This window comes from Lepisosteus platostomus, chromosome 3, assembly GCF_059453375.1.
Source record: "Lepisosteus platostomus isolate fLepPlt1 chromosome 3, fLepPlt1.hap1, whole genome shotgun sequence".
In the NCBI taxonomy this organism is placed as follows: Eukaryota; Metazoa; Chordata; class Actinopteri; order Semionotiformes; family Lepisosteidae; genus Lepisosteus; species Lepisosteus platostomus.
Genome location: NC_142613.1, coordinates 24633346 through 24650435, shown reverse-complemented (window position 1 = coordinate 24650435; position 17090 = coordinate 24633346). Strand labels below are relative to the sequence as shown.

The 17090-nt window shown below is 38.7% G+C and overlaps 1 protein-coding gene across 2 annotated transcripts in view; it reads left to right on the top strand.

Moving 5' to 3' along the window:
* Nucleotides 1-17090, top strand: part of igf2r (insulin-like growth factor 2 receptor) — a 100122-nt gene that overhangs the window by 72103 nt on the left and 10929 nt on the right. For both annotated transcript variants that reach the window (XR_015935366.1, XM_088625107.1), the window contains exons 40-42: nt 6046-6280; nt 7493-7629; nt 7747-7864. Coding sequence is in view for 1 of the 2 variants with exons in the window: in XM_088625107.1 (XP_088481233.1) it covers nt 6046-6280; nt 7493-7629; nt 7747-7864 (490 nt within the window). In the remaining variant the exon portion in view is untranslated. The remainder of the gene's footprint in view (nt 1-6045; nt 6281-7492; nt 7630-7746; nt 7865-17090) is intronic.

Here is a 17090-nt window from a genome sequence, read left to right as displayed (position 1 = left end):
CTGAAGGGAAATCTTAACATAAACATACAGTATATGGCTGGTCTCGGTACTTTAAAGAAAAAAATACGCACCAGTATTCCATTTCTCCCTAAACATTGTAAGCTTCGAATGAAACCACTAAATAAAGACATAAATATAGAAATCTTAAGATTTGTTTTATTTAATGTTGGTAGCAGGATGAACTGTCAGAGTGTATATTTTGTCGCAAAGTTGCTACAAGATGTTAACAGTGAAAAAGGTATTTAGAAATGAGTTATTTCAAGATGAAAAAGAAAACATACACGAAACATGGTTTCATTACGACCAGAATCGTTCTTGAGATATTTTTAACTTGATTTACAGTATTTGAGAGGTATGTCTTAACACCGATACTACAGTGCTTAAGTACTGCTCACGTATATGTTTCTAGGTTTATATTATGCATTTCATACGGTCAAATTACTTTTGAGCAACTAATAAGAAGCGCGAAACGGTATGCGTTTTACTTTCGTTTTGTGCTGGGACCCGTGGATTGATTAGAGATATCAAGTACATACAAGTCATTTTTTAAATGTTGTAGTTCGTCTTGAAAAAATGTTACGAGTACATCATCTATCAACAATTACACAGGTTCTGTTTCCATATTGCGGATTTTGGTTAGGTACAGTATTATCAAATCCACTGGCGCTGTGTGTTACTTTACTGAGTCCCAATCTGTGATTGAAACCTGTAAAACCGGTTTAATTCGTCACAGCCAGCACTCTTCAGGTGTGAGGGTCTTCTGAATGAAATGCTAAAATGTTTGTGTATATTCTAATGGTAGTGGGGGCAGGGTGTGTGGGAACAGGTTTGTTCTTCACACCTGAAACATTTTCTCTGAAAGGATTTTCTTCGAAGTTTAACCGATCTTGTTACAGCATGTTACAGTTTACTATTATTAACCATATTCATTTTAAGTGCTTAATGTAAAATCTTGTAAAAATATATTTTCATTGTTCAAATATACATTAATATACATTAAGTCTGACTATCATATAATAAGTTAAATACAAAACTAAAGAAAAAATAGGGTTAAATATAATTCAAAATATTTTGCTAACAATGTTAACTGTTTATGAATAATAAAATGTATTAACTAAGGAGTAGGATGGCACAGTTGTTAGTATGTTTTTTGTTTTGTTTCTTTTTCATAAATACAACAGTAGTACCTGATGTCTCAGTGGCTTTCAAAATTAAATTATGCATGCAAACCTGTGAACTAGAAAGATAACTAAGATTTTAATACTAATTAAATGACCGCGGGCACTTCCCACCCCCCCCCCTACATTCTCAAAGTAGAACAGACTAACCTTCTAATGAAAGACAGTCCACCCCCCACGGACAGTAAAAGTGCCCACAGGCACTTAAACTTAATATGGTCAGTAACGGTAAACAGTAACATGGTAAGAAGGAGCACGTACAAACGTTTTCGAAATAACCACATGTAAGACTCTGATCCTAAAAATGTTTAGGGAGAAAGTGGAATACTGGTGTGCTTCCAGAAGAATCAGTATGGCTCAGAGATTAAATAAAACTTCACAGACATTAACGAAGAGCATAACGCGTGTACTGTATACACTGCAAGTACAACCCAACTCTCTGCAGGAGTGCTGGCTGTGACGAATTGAACCGGTTTCACGGGTATTTTCAAAGTAGGAGGCGAGATTTCCAGCGAAAGACACCCCCCCCCCCTCAAAAACCCAGTAAATACAGTACTTACTAGTTAAAGGCTAGGCTCTCGACTACGGCGAAAGGAACCCTTCTTTCATTAGAAGACAATGAACATATTTTAGCCCTGAATGAATTAATAGCAAACATGGTTTACATAAAAGACATTTTTCCAAGAAAGTTTAGCCTTTGTCACTAATGAAACCACTAAATAAAGACATAAATAGAAAAATCTTAAGATTTTTAAAATACATGACTTTGCTAAAATTTATTTGAAAATAAAAACAATTACAACCGCCAGGGGAGAGAGAGAACAGGGGAGGGATGTTGGTTTTGCATAAGGGGCGGGGCTATGGAAAGTAGGTATGTTTGGGAATGTGTAGTTACATGTTCTGGCTGTTTGTGAATTATCGTTGTTGAGTATGGAGTGTTGAGGTATTGATTTTGTGTAATGCTTTATGTTGAAAATTGAGGTGGATTTTGTTTATGATAAACAGGATAAACTGGGATGGGAGGAAGGTTTGGTTTTGCATAAGGGGCGGGATTATGATAATTGGATGACTTTGCGAGTGTAAAATGGTTTGATTATTTGATTTTGTATTGTGGTTGTTATCTATGTTTTTGGTTGGTATTATGTTTATATGGTTGTTTTTGTTGGTTGGTTGTTATTATGGTTATTAATAATACGATCTATAGTTGAAATCTGAGCCTAAATAAAAAGAAAAAGCAAGTGATTAGGTTTATGAGCAATCTAATTACTTATTCGTTTAAAAAGCTATATAAAATAAAGTTTATTATTAATTTGCTGGACAGAGCGGTGAACATTATTATGCATGAGACAAAGATAACGATCCTGATCAGTTTAGAAATCTGTGTACGCTGTAAGGTTTTTACTTCTTAAACTTTTAAAATACACGTTTTGAATGGAAAGAATCCTCTTCCTGGTATAGCACACCAGCACGTCTTTTTTCTCCAATCAGAGGGGTGTCAGATGGTGTCAGCCAATCACCATTCTGCGTTGGGTAGCAACGGGTGACTGTTCTCAGGCGGAAGATGTAAGCAGCTTAATGTTCGTGTTAAATATGTTTTTTAAATTCAATTAAACGGGCACAGTTAAGACATTAAATATACATATACATACTGTATACAGTACAGTTTGCATACGGTAATATGTTTATGTTACGCGATTAAAAAATAAATAAATAAAAATGAGAAGTCCAGTACCAGCTGGATTCGAACACCCAACCTACCAGCTGGTGGTCACGCACCTAGACCACTAGGCTACAAGGGAGCTCACATGATCAGGCAGGCGAAACAGCCCTACATAGCTCTGCCGCAGTACACGGATATAATCATACCGTTATTAAATTATTGAGATACGCGATTCCATATTATATTCCCTTTTAATCAAATTCTAAAAGTATGCTTGTTGACTCCGGTATCACGTTAGTTAAAGACTTCGAAGCTTACAATGTTTAGGGAGAAATGGAATACTGGTGCGTATTTTTTTCTTTAAAGTACCAAGACCAGCCATATACTGTATGTTTACGTTCCAAAATTAATATCGTTTATGGCCTTCACACGCGTTACAGTATGCTCCTATTCTTTTTATGCTCAGCTACTAAGATTTCCCTTCAGTGGTAAAATTCAATATCTACAACGGGCACAGTAAAGACGTTTACAGTACAGTAAGTCTTTCTACGACAGACCAACGGACCACGAGTGCCCCTGTCGGTCAACCAATCACGCACCGCGGTATCGCGTGTCATCTTACCTGCGGTATCTGTACTGCGGTGTCTTTACCGCGCACTTTGAATGGCTGCATCTGTACATTGGTGGTGGTGGAGGGGAGTCCCCATTACCTGTAAAGTGCTTTGAGTGGAGTGTCCAGAAAAGCGCTATATAAGTGTAAGCAATTATTATTATTATTATTATTACTATTACTATTACTTTCTCAGCACACTTGATAATACGCTGCAGTTGGTTTCTGGAATGTGCAGTAGCCAAACCAGACAATAATAGAGGAAGTAATCACACTTTCAGTAATGGCTCTGTAGAACTGTAAGAGAATAGGCTGTGCAATGCCAAGCTTCTTGAGATGTCTCAAAAAGTACATGCATTGCTGTGCTTTCTTTATAATGGAAATTATGTTTTCATACCAGCGGAGAGTGTTGCAGGATTCCACCACATTGACAGCAGTGTCCTTAATTAACGGGTGCTGTGGGGGGCTTTCAGAAGTCAGTTATCGTTTCTACAGTTTTGGTTTTAGTGGTGTTGAGATCCAAATTGTTAGTGATACACCACATTGTGAGACAATCCTCTTCCTTTTTGTACCAGCTCTCACCGCCGCTTATGATGTAACCTATAAGAGTGGTGTCGTCTGTAGTCTGTTGTCTCTTATATGTTTGCTAAAAACACCTTAAGGATTCCGTGGCCAAGCGGTAAAAGGTGCTGTGGTCAGGTGAGACCAAAATACAACTTTTTAGCCGCAATGCAAAGCCCAATACATCTTACCACCCAAAGGACACCATTCCTACAGTAAAGCACGGTGGTGGCAGAATCCTATTGTGGGGGTGTTTCTCTTCAGCTGGGACTGGGGCACATGTTGGGATAGAAAGGAAGATAGATGGTGCAAAATACAGCCAAAGTCTTGAAGAAAGCCTGCAGCCCTCAGCCAGAAAGTTGAAAGTGGGAAGACTGTTCACCTTTCAACATGACAATGACCCAAAGCACAACCCCAAAGCAACTGTACAGTGGCTGAAGGACAGGAAGGTTCTTGTCCTTGAGTGGCCTAATCAGAGCCCCGACCTAAATCCCATTGAACATTTTTGGAATGACTTAAAGAGGGCAGTGCATCAACGGTCACCGTGCATTTTGACTGAGCTCAAACTATTCTGTAAGGAGAAATAGGCAAATATCCCTCCCTCTAGGTGTGCAAAGTTGGTAGAGATGTATCCAAACAGACTCAAGGCTGTAATTCAAGCAAAAGGTGCTTCCACCAAGTATTAACTCAGGGGGGTGTTCTCTTATCCAACCCAGTTATTCTACATTTTTATTTTTATTTTTTAAAATAAATTTTGCTTTCATTTTTCACTTGGATGTTACAAGGTACAATTTGTAAATAAGACTGGAAAAAGTCTAATTTTATTTGTTATCTTTTTGGGCAACAAAAGGTGAACATTGCGAAAGGGGGCGGTAACTTTCTATACCCACTATATATAATATATATATACATATTTACATATATACATATGTATGCCATATATATATATTCCTCCCTCCCAGCCTTTGTTCTCCCGCTACATTACCTTTGCCTACTGCCTTGTCTCTCTCACACCTGAAGAAGGCTCTACGGCCGAAACGTTGTGTTTTCTTTCTTCCTTTTTTTCAACATATAATAAACCTATTACTTGTTCCTTTGCAGCCTACGCATGCTGACGTAGCTATCCACCTGAACTACTTTATGCCACAAGCCTTCAAAACACTACTTTCCCACATTAAATATCATCTTTCAGGTGTTCACCCACTCATGAATTTTATGCACTTTTACTGTGTTCGTTAATATACTTAATTTGCTATAATCTGCAAAACTGATTAGGTTACTAAGCATACCAGAATCTAGATAATTTATATAAATTTAGAAGACGATGGTCCTAGTACAGATCCATGTGATAGTCTGCTATTACATCTCAGCAATTTGAGTATTATTCCCTTATCTTTACTTGCTTTTTTCTCTTTATTAACTAATTCAATCCTAACATTTGTATTCCGTTGAATGCATTCTATTGCCTGCACAAGAAAATCACTGTTTTATTAGGAACTTTTTTAAAAGTGTTCTGAAAATACACCGTAAAGTATACCCTGTGTGTCACAATTACTGTTGATTGTTCAAAGAGCTCTAACAAGTTGGTTAGGCAAGATCTTCCTTTTCTAAATCCTTGTTGACTATTTAATAGAACATTATTTCTCTGTAGGTGATCCTGTAGTTCACTTCTAATAATTGTTTACATAACTTTACATGCAGTAGAAGTTAGACGTATTAGTCTGTAATTACTTGGTTCAGTGTTGTTACCTTTCTTCTGGCTGGATGAGTACTGGATTGGCAATTCTCCAGTCCCTGTCTTGAGTGACTACTGGAAGACTTGAATCGATGGTTTCTAAATAACATCTAATTTCCCTGAGTAAGTTCCTAGACAAAGTGGTTCAAAGATAATGCTGAATAGCTCGGAAGGATTTACCAGAGTCCGGTCAGTGATTTACTTAGAATTACAGAGCAAGAGAGATGTCACTAAAACTTACTTGTTAACTAAAAATTCTGAGTTAACGTACAGTATACTGTATGTGTTCTGTGTTGTCCAGCAACAGGAAAGATGAGTTCCACCATTATCTTCAAGTGTGATAGGTCTGCGGACCGCGGGTCACCTCAGCTGCTGAGTGAAACATTAGGCTGTGCCACCACCTTCGAGTGGAAGACCAGTGTGGCATGCCCACCAAAGAAGATGCAGTGCAAGGTGGTCAGTAATCATAAAACCTATGACCTCCATGCTCTGTCCTCGCTCACAGCACCATGGAAGTTCAGCCATGGCAGTGACTCGTGAGTACGCCTTGATTTCACTCAGAGATGATAGGAGGGTCTTCTTATTTATTCCTCTTATTAACGTAAACACTGTTTGTACTGTATGGTATGTGTGTACTGTATCTGTATGTTGTGTGTCACACATGACTCTTATATGGCCTAGCATATGGCTTTCATTCTGTCTTTGTAATAAGAACTACAGTGATCTTCTTTAACAGACACTGTAAAAGTAGTAATTAAATTACTAAAGGATCAGTATCAGTGTCATTGTCATGCAGTATCTTATGTAGCCTACCTGTGTCTGGAGGATTTGTTTTGCAAAGCAAAGATTAAAAGTTGACATGCTGTTCTCACCACTGACCTGAGCTGATCTACTGTAAATGTTATTGTTAGAGTTTAATGAAATCAATGAAAAAACATGAAGCAGAATTATTAGATGGAATTTGTTTGCAAACAAGATGGAGGGTTATGTTGATAATATAATTTTTCAAGAAAGTGTCAGCAGAACACATACTCTGTTGAATGCCAGGTCTAAATCACGTAGAATTCATTAATAGCATTTAGTCCTTAAAATCACAGTATTAATGATACTGGTCTGGATCAAATGTTCCTCTCATTAGTTGTATTGATCAAAAGTTAAGTGTTGCAAATGTATGTGATCCTTGCAGAAAAAATGCTTGCAGAGTCAACACAAAAATGTGGGGCCACACAAAATAAGAGATTAAACATTTTAAACATTTATTATCAATGCATTTTGTTTGTTGATAAAGTAGTGTTTTACAGCTTCTTGTGAGAACATGTGTGTAAAACCAGTGAAAATGTAACGGTATGACACATTATGTACTGTAATCATGTGATAATCCAAATTGCACTTAACTGCAAATGCAAAGTCCTTGCTATGACTCAGCTGGTCTGGCTTGAGTGGCATGTAAATGAATGCTGCTGATAAGAACCAGATGCTCTGGAACATTTGAACCACATCAGAATAAGCAGTGGAAATGAGTAAGTTATTCATAGTGATGGGGTGAGGGTTTGTATTGAGATCTTTCAGGTTCAGTTAAAAAGGATTATGCATGTTTATATATACAGTATGTATGTTACAGCAACAGTTAACTTTTATAAACATTTATACATTTTTTTATTTCTTTGCTGTAGAAGTGGCAGACACATCTCACACAGTATATTTCTTGCTTGAGTTACTAGAATAGCAGTTTATTCTTATATTCCTAGGTACTACATCAATTTTTGCCAGGAAATCCACGGAGGTCTTACAGACTGCCCTATAACTGCTGCTGTCTGTCGGCAGACAAAAACAAAAAAAACACAGACACTGGGCCTGTTCTACACCCAGCAGATAAGTGTTAAGGGTAAGTAGAATTTGCATAACCTGTGTTTCCTAATGAATATCAAAGACGTATTAGCCTGCAGTGCAGTGCTTGGCTACAATCCAGATTAATAGTCAAGTACCTCTATTTTTCCCAAAGATGAGAAGATTTATATCAACTACTCTAGAGGTGATGAGGTATGTGAAAATGGAATTCAAGCTAAAACCACTGTGCAGCTTGAGTGTGGAAAGACAATGGGAATTCCCACATTTCAGAGGTGAGTAGTACTGTGTTTCTGACTCTGTCAGAAGTTGAAAGAATTGGACTTCCTTCTCATGCAGCTGGGGAACAGATGGATTTGTCCTGTTACAGATGCAGCCATTCAAAGTGCGTGGTACAGACACGTACCGGAGGTAATTGGCTACGGCGTCGTGCATCGTGACGCGCGATGACGCAAAATACCGCGATGCGTGATTGGTTGACCGACAGGGCCACTCGTGGTCCGTTGGTCTGTCGTAGAAAGACTTACTGTAAACGTCTTTACTGTGCCCGTTGTAGATATTGAATTTTACCACTGAAGGGAAATCTGTAGCTGAGCATAAAAAGAAGAGGAGCATACTGTAACGCGTGTGAAGGCCATAAACGATATTAATTTTGGAACAAAAACATACAGTATATGGCTGGTCTCGGTACTTTAAAGAAAAAAATACACACCAGTATTCCATTTCTCCCTAAACATTGTAAGCTTCGAAGTCTTTAACTAACGTGATACCGGAGTCAACAAGCATACTTTTAGAATTTGATTAAAAGGGAATATAATATGGAATCGCGTATCTCAAGAATTTAATAACGGTATGATTATATCCGTGTACTGCGACAGGGCTGTGTAGGGCTGTTTCGCCTGCCTGTTCATGCAAGCTGTCTTGTAGCCTACTGGTCTAGGTGCGTGACTACCAACTGGCAGGTTGTGTGTTCGAATCCAGCTGGTGCTGGACTTTTCATTTTTATTTATTTTTTAATCGCGTAACATAAACATATTACCGTATGCAAACTGTACTGTATACAGTATGTATATGTATATTTAATGTCTTAACTGTGCCCGTTTAAGTATTGAATATTCGTATCTAATTTTACCACTGAAGGGAAATCTTAGTAGCTGAGCATAAAAAAATAGGAGCATACTGTAACGCGTGTGAAGGCCATAAACGATATTAATTTTGGAACATAAACATACAGTATATGGCTGGTCTCGGTACTTTAAAGAAAAAAATACACACCAGTATTCCATTTCTCCCTAAACATTGTAAGCTTCGAAGTCTTTAACTAACGTGATACCGGAGTCAACAAGCATACTTTTAGAATTTGATTAAAAGGGAATATAATAAGGAATCGCGTATCTCAAGAAATTAATAACGATATAATTATATTCATGTTGCAAAAGAACTGCAACGGACATAAAAACTCCCTTGCTTTTAACAGAGCGTTCCATAATTTCTAACTACGAAAATGCCAGGTGAAAAGATTTGTAAACATATTTTGTTAAAGCAAGTCAGTTTTTTCCGCAACACATAAAATAGATTTTTCCAAGAAAGTTTAGCCTTTGTCACTAATGAAACCACTAAATAAAGACATAAATATAGAAATCTTAAGATTTGTTTTATTTAATGTTGGTAGCAGGATGAACTGTCAGAGTGTATATTTTGTCGCAGAGTTGCTGCAAGATGTTAACAGTGAAAAAGGTATTTAGAAATGAGTTATTTCAAGATGAAAAAGAAAACATACACAAAACATGGTTTCATTATGACCAGAATCGGTCTTGAGATATTTTTAACTTGATTTACAGTATTTGAGAGGTATGTCTTAACACCGATACTACAGTGCTTAAGTACTGCTCACCTATATGTTTCTAGGTTTATATTATGCATTTCATATGGTCAAATTACTTTTGAGCAACTAATAAGAAGCGCGAAACGGTATGCGTTTTAGTTTCGTTTTGTGCTGGGACCCGTGGATTGATTAGAGATATCAAGTACATACAAGTCATTTTTTAAATGTTGTAGTTCGTCTTGAAAAAATGTTACGAGTACATCATCTATCAACAATTACACAGGTTCTGTTTCCATATTGCGGATTTTGGTTGTGTGTTACTGTAGTTTCCTGACTCCCATGTCACATGGTCTGTGATTGAAACCTGTAAAACCGGTTTAATTCGTCACAGCCAGCACTCTTCAGGTGTGAGGGTCTTCTGCTCAGAATGAAACGCTAAAATGTTTGTGTATATTCTAATGGTAGTGGGGGCAGGGTGTGTGGGAACAGGTTTGGTTGAAATTGCATTGGAGATCTATGTTCTTCACACCTGAAACATTTTCTCTGAAAGCATTTTCTTCGCAGTTTAACCGATCTTGTTACAGCATGTTACAGTTTACTATTATTAACCATATTAATTTTAAGTGCTTAATGTAAAATCTTGTAAAAATATATTTTCATTGTTCAAATATACATTAAGTCTGACTATCATATAATAAGTTAAATACAAAACTAAAGAAAAAATAGGGTTAAATATAATTCAAAATATTTTTCTAACAATGTTAACTGTTTATGAATAATAAAATGTATTAACTAAGGAGTAGGATGGCACAGTTGTTAGTATGTTTTTTGTTTTGTTTCTTTTTCATAAATACAACAGTAGTACCTGATGTCTCAGTGGCTTTCAAAATTAAATTATGCATGCAAACCTGTGAACTAGAAAGATAACTAAGATATCCATCCATTATATTCCATAATATCCATGAAATATATGGCGCTGAAATATGTGTGACGCAGTAGTGGCCTGACACGGTGAGGTGCCCTGGCAGCTGTATGATGCAGTGGTGGCCTGGCACGGTGAGGTGCGCTTGCAGCTATGTGACGTAGTGGTGGCCTGGCACGGTGAGGTGCGCTGGCAGCTGTGTGATGCAGTGGTGGTCGGGTATGTAGAGGTGCACTGGCAGCTGTGTGTTGTGACGCAGTGGTGGCCTGGCACGGTGAGGTTCGCTGACAGCTGTGTGGTGTGACGCAGTTGTGGCCTGGCACGGTGAAGTGCGATGGCAGCTGTGTGATGCAGTGGTGGCCGGGCACGGTGAGGTGCGCTGGCAGGTGGGTGATGCAGTGGTGGCCTGGTACGGTGAGGTGCGCTGGCAGCTGTGTGGTGTGACGCAGTGGTGGCCTGGTACGGTGAGGTGCGCTGGCAGCTGTGTGGTGTGACGCTGTGGTGGCCTGGCACGGTGAAGTGCGCTGGCAGCTGTGTGATGCAGTGGTGGCCTGGTACGGTGAGGTGCGCTGGCAGCTGTGTGGTGTGACGCAGTGGTGGCCTGGCACGGTGAAGTGCGCTGGCAGCTGTGTGGTGTGACGCAGTGGTGGCCTGGTACGGTGAGGTGCGCTGGCAGCTGTGTGGTGTGACGCTGTGGTGGCCTGGCACGGTGAGGTGCGCTGGCAGGTGGGTGATGCAGTGGTGGCCTGGTACGGTGAGGTGCGCTGGCAGCTGTGTGGTGTGACGCAGTGGTGGCCTGGTACGGTGAGGTGCGCTGGCAGCTGTGTGGTGTGACGCTGTGGTGGCCTGGCACGGTGAAGTGCGCTGGCAGCTGTGTGATGCAGTGGTGGCCTGGTACGGTGAGGTGCGCTGGCAGCTGTGTGGTGTGACGCAGTGGTGGCCTGGCACGGTGAAGTGCGCTGGCAGCTGTGTGGTGTGACGCAGTGGTGGCCTGGTACGGTGAGGTGCGCTGGCAGCTGTGTGGTGTGACGCTGTGGTGGCCTGGCACGGTGAGGTGCGCTGGCAGCTGTGTGATGCAGTGGTGGCCTGGTACGGTGAGGTGCGCTGGCAGCTGTGTGGTGTGACGCAGTGGTGGCCTGGCACGGTGAAGTGCGTTGGCAGCTGTGTGGTGTGTCGCAGTGGTGGCCTGGCACGGTTACATGCGCTGGCAGCTGTGTGGTGTGACGCAGTGATGGCCTGGCACGGTGAAGTGCGTTGGCAGCTGTGTGGTGTGTCACAGTGGTGGCCTGGCACGGTTACATGCGCTGGCAGCTGTGTGGTGTGACGCAGTGATGGCCTGGCATGGTGAGGTGCGCTGGCAGCTATGTGGTGTTACGCAGTGGTAGCCTGACACGGTGAGGTGCCCTGGCAGCTGTATGATGCAGTGGTGGCCTGGCACGATGAGGTGCGCTGGCAGGTGGGTGATGCAGTGGTGGCCTGGCACCGTGAGGTGCGCTGGCAGCTGTGTGGTGTGACGCAGTGGTGGCCTGGCACGGTGAAGTGCGCTGGCAGCTGTGTGGTGTGACGCAGTGGTGGCCTGGCATGGTGAAGTGCGCTGGCAGCTGTGTGGTGTGACGCAGTGGTGGCCTGGTACGGTGAGGTGCGCTGGCAGCTGTGTGGTGTGACGCTGTGGTGGCCTGGCACGGTGAGGTGCGCTGGCAGCTGTGTGATGCAGTGGTGGCCTGGTACGGTGAGTGGGTTTCTAACACCGTGTATAGTTCCATCCGCACAGTGCCTTTACTTCCATTTCTAATCTCTTTATCCAGTACAGAGGATTTGGAGCCTATCCCAGTAAGCAACGGACACAAGGCAGAATACACCCTGGACATAGCGCCAGTCCATCACAGGACAGACAGACACAAACACACACACACCAGGGCCAGTTTTCCCATAAACCAATTAACTTACCAGTATGTTTTGGAGTGCGAGAGGGAGTCATATCACACATATGGAGAAAAACCATGTAACCCAGAGAGAACATGTAAACCCCACACACACAGGATGGCAGGAATTGAACCTAGGACCCCAGTGCTGCAGGATAGCAATGCTAACCACTTTGCCACCATTATAAATGGATGGATATCTTAGTTATCTTTCTAGTTCACAGGTTTGCATGCATAATTTAATTTTGAAAGCCACTGAGACATCAGGTACTACTGTTGTATTTATGAAAAAGAAACAAAACAAAAAACATACTAACAACTGTGCCATCCTACTCCTTAGTTAATACATTTTATTATTCATAAACAGTTAACATTGTTAGCAAAATATTTTGAATTATATTTAACCCTATTTTTTCTTTAGTTTTGTATTTAACTTATTATATGATAGTCAGACTTAATGTATATTTGAACAATGAAAATATATTTTTACAAGATTTTACATTAAGCACTTAAAATTAATATGGTTAATAATAGTAAACTGTAACATGCTGTAACAAGATCGGTTAAACTGCGAAGAAAATGCTTTCAGAGAAAATGTTTCAGGTGTGAAGAACATAGATCTCCAATGCAATTTCAACCAAACCTGTTCCCACACACCCTGCCCCCACTACCATTAGAATATACACAAACATTTTAGCGTTTCATTCTGAGCAGAAGACCCTCACACCTGAAGAGTGCTGGCTGTGACGAATTAAACCGGTTTTACAGGTTTCAATCACAGACCATGTGACATGGGAGTCAGGAAACTACAGTAACACACAACCAAAATCCGCAATATGGAAACAGAACCTGTGTAATTGTTGATAGATGATGTACTCGTAACATTTTTTCAAGACGAACTACAACATTTAAAAAATGACTTGTATGTACTTGATATCTCTAATCAATCCACGGGTCCCAGCACAAAACGAAACTAAAACGCATACCGTTTCGCGCTTCTTATTAGTTGCTCAAAAGTAATTTGACCATATGAAATGCATAATATAAACCTAGAAACATATAGGTGAGCAGTACTTAAGCACTGTAGTATCGGTGTTAAGACATACCTCTCAAATACTGTAAATCAAGTTAAAAATATCTCAAGACCGATTCTGGTCATAATGAAACCATGTTTTGTGTATGTTTTCTTTTTCATCTTGAAATAACTCATTTCTAAATACCTTTTTCACTGTTAACATCTTGCAGCAACTCTGCGACAAAATATACACTCTGACAGTTCATCCTGCTACCAACATTAAATAAAACAAATCTTAAGATTTCTATATTTATGTCTTTATTTAGTGGTTTCATTAGTGACAAAGGCTAAACTTTCTTGGAAAAATCTATTTTATGTGTTGCGGAAAAAACTGACTTGCTTTAACAAAATATGTTTACAAATCTTTTCACCTGGCATTTTCGTAGTTAGAAATTATGGAACGCTCTGTTAAAAGCAAGGGAGTTTTTATGTCCGTTGCAGTTCTTTTGCAACATGAATATAATTATATCGTTATTAATTTCTTGAGATACGCGATTCCTTATTAAATTTCCTTTTTAATCAAATTCTAAAAGTATGCTTTTTGACTCCGGTATCACGTTAGTTAAAGACTTCGAAGCTTACAATGTTTAGGGAGAAATGGAATACTGGTGTGTATTTTTTTCTTTAAAGTACCAAGACCAGCCATATACTGTATGTTTATGTTCCAAAATTAATATCGTTTATGGCCTTCACACGCGTTACAGTATGCTCCTATTTTTTTATGCTCAGCTACTAAGATTTCCCTTCAGTGGTAAAATTAGATACGAATATTCAATACTTAAACGGGCACAGTTAAGACATTAAATATACATATACATACTGTATACAGTACAGTTTGCATACGGTAATATGTTTATGTTACGCGATTAAAAAATAAATAAATAAAAATGAAAAGTCCAGCACCAGCTGGATTCGAACACACAACCTGCCAGTTGGTAGTCACGTACCTAGACCAGTAGGCTACAAGACAGCTTGCATGAACAGGCAGGCGAAACAGCCCTACACAGCCCTGTCGCAGTACACGGATATAATCATACCGTTATTAAATTCTTGAGATACGCGATTCCATATTATATTCCCTTTTAATCAAATTCTAAAAGTATGCTTGTTGACTCCGGTATCACGTTAGTTAAAGACTTCGAAGCTTACAATGTTTAGGGAGAAATGGAATACTGGTGTGTATTTTTTTCTTTAAAGTGCCGATTCCTGGAACACCCCTCTGAAGTGGTTCCATAAAATCTGGTATACGGAAAAGAAAGCGTTGATAAATACAAGTGTCTTTTAATACACTCTTTGCTGTGCTCTTGAGGATCCTTGTGATATTTTAAGCTCTAGTTGAATGATAGGTGTCGCATTTTAAATCATTTTCGTAGTTAGAAATTATAAAACGCCCTGTTAAAAGCAAGGAAGTTTTTATACCCGTTGAAGTAAAACAAAATGCCTGACAAAGTATGGCTTGGACAGATTCCAAGTGCTTGTACAAATGTGCTAAAGAAATTATACTTTGAGTATACAGCTTGTCCAAAGTCATCCATTATTAATACTATTAGTAATATCTTCAGTAAAGGCTTTGATGCATAAATATTTCTGATAAAGGTAGGTTGTTTACTTTTGTCCAACTGAGCAATCTTGCTTTCATAAAATATACCAACATTTTAATGACTGATGATTAACATGCTGTAATACACAGTTCAAAATTAAAGGCTCAAATGCTGTACATGAGAGGTTAAGCTCCCCCTGGCGGTTTTACAAGGCGACGCCGGATAGTTAGTCACGTGACACACGTGAACTGCGTGATACCCCGGTGGGCGTGTCGCGGTATGCCGCGAAATACCTCACCCATTTTGAATGGCTGCATCTGTATGCACTCTGTGGTTTTGTTTTTGCTGATCTATTATTTATCTGTTTTTTTATTGTCCAGTTGTTGCTGCTAACAGGTGATTCTTGCCGCTGCATACAGTAGATTGTTAACACGATTGTCTTTAGTGCTACATTACCTCCGTCAATTGTCTTTCACCCTCCCTGTATTTCTAGTCTTCCCAGAGCCATGTTTTCTCAATTTATTTGCATTAATAGATCAGAAAGATCCAAAATCTAATGTTATTGCACAGTCCAACTCAACTGAAAAAATGCAGAATTTATGTTAAGTTGTTATGTTAAGTACAAGCACATTTTTCAATGGAAATCTTGGAATTTTGGAAACTTACTCTATGAAGGTATATTTTAGTATAGTTCATCTGCACACACATATGTGAGTTTGTTTTTGATTCTGTGACTAGTTTAGTATTTATTTTTAGAAACATAACAGTATGTAGTCATGTTCATTTATATAAGTCAGAACCATTGTACTCTTAATTTTTACATTGTATAAAATCTAATTAAAAAGGAAATAAGTTAATATTTTTGCTCTTTCTGTACATTGAGTATTATACATAGAGACATTAGTTATTTTATATATAGCACAGGATCCAGTTAATTTAATCATCTTAATTTTAAAAAAGTATCTGCACTACACATCTCCATGTTAAACACATGTAACGTGTTAGAAAAGCTGCAGATTAAAGCTTTTATTTGTAGTTTGAAGAAAACTTTCTGTGAAATAGGTTTTTAGAGCACACTCAATATTATCAATAGGAAACATTTTGAATATGATTTACAGTTGATAAGACAGGTTATTAAAATATTTATATTGGCTTATTCTGGTTCTGCTTAAGCAAATAAAAATATAATTACATTGCATAACCACACGTATGGTTCCTATGCATGAATAACTAGTTCAAATGAATGTGTGCATTTCAGTCATAGGACCTGTTGCTGCATTTCTTTTGCTCAACCTCAATCTTATCAATTTGTACTCATTTCAGTTAGTCTTTACCCTGGGTTTTATACTTTATCACAGTGTATATTTTAGTTTAGTATACTTTAATTTTGCAGTTATGATTTTTTAAATGATTTTAGTTAACCATTTGTTTTTTTGTACAGCGTAAGTTTCACTTAAAATGTCAATCGCTGTAAACCATCACCATACATGTTTGCATATGTGTATACTGTATGTCTAAAATATCAGACTCCCTTTTCTATGTGAATTACATGGTATTGTACTATAACGTTTTGTTACAGTTCATATGTATGGTGTACCAAATGATCTATAAATCTCAAATAATTTAATTTACTCATTTTTGAAAAAAGAGCTACATACATTTATAAATTAAGAAATGAATACAGTACTTTTTTAAGTGATTAGAAGCAGAAGACAATTGTACTGGTCCTTATTCAATGGTAACAGTGCTAATATGATTAAGAAGTGCAGTACTTTATTAGAATTTGTCTTTTACAGTGTTATAGGCAAAATTATTTTGACTAATGTAGTACATTACAGTGTAATTGAATACTTTGTGTGATTAATGTGGAGGTTAGACTTGGGTCTTTTGGGCTGCCTAAATACAACTTAAGAAAAGTTGATAATTTTATTATGGAAGATCAATTTACATTGAAGTAGAGACATATTGAGGTGGTTTTACTTGAACATTACATTTTTTTGTGCCAGCATAGTCTCTGTAACACTTCAGTCCTGTTTTAATACAGGATGTGGGGTCAATAAGTGGGAAACCATGTTGCCGAGAATTGGCATTTTTTATTTCTTAAATTATTTTGAGATGATTATATTATCCATTTCTGTCTTTCCACCTTATGGGGGTAAGAGACGCATATTACTATGGAGTGCAGGTGATTGCAATGTTTAACACATCCTACTTAT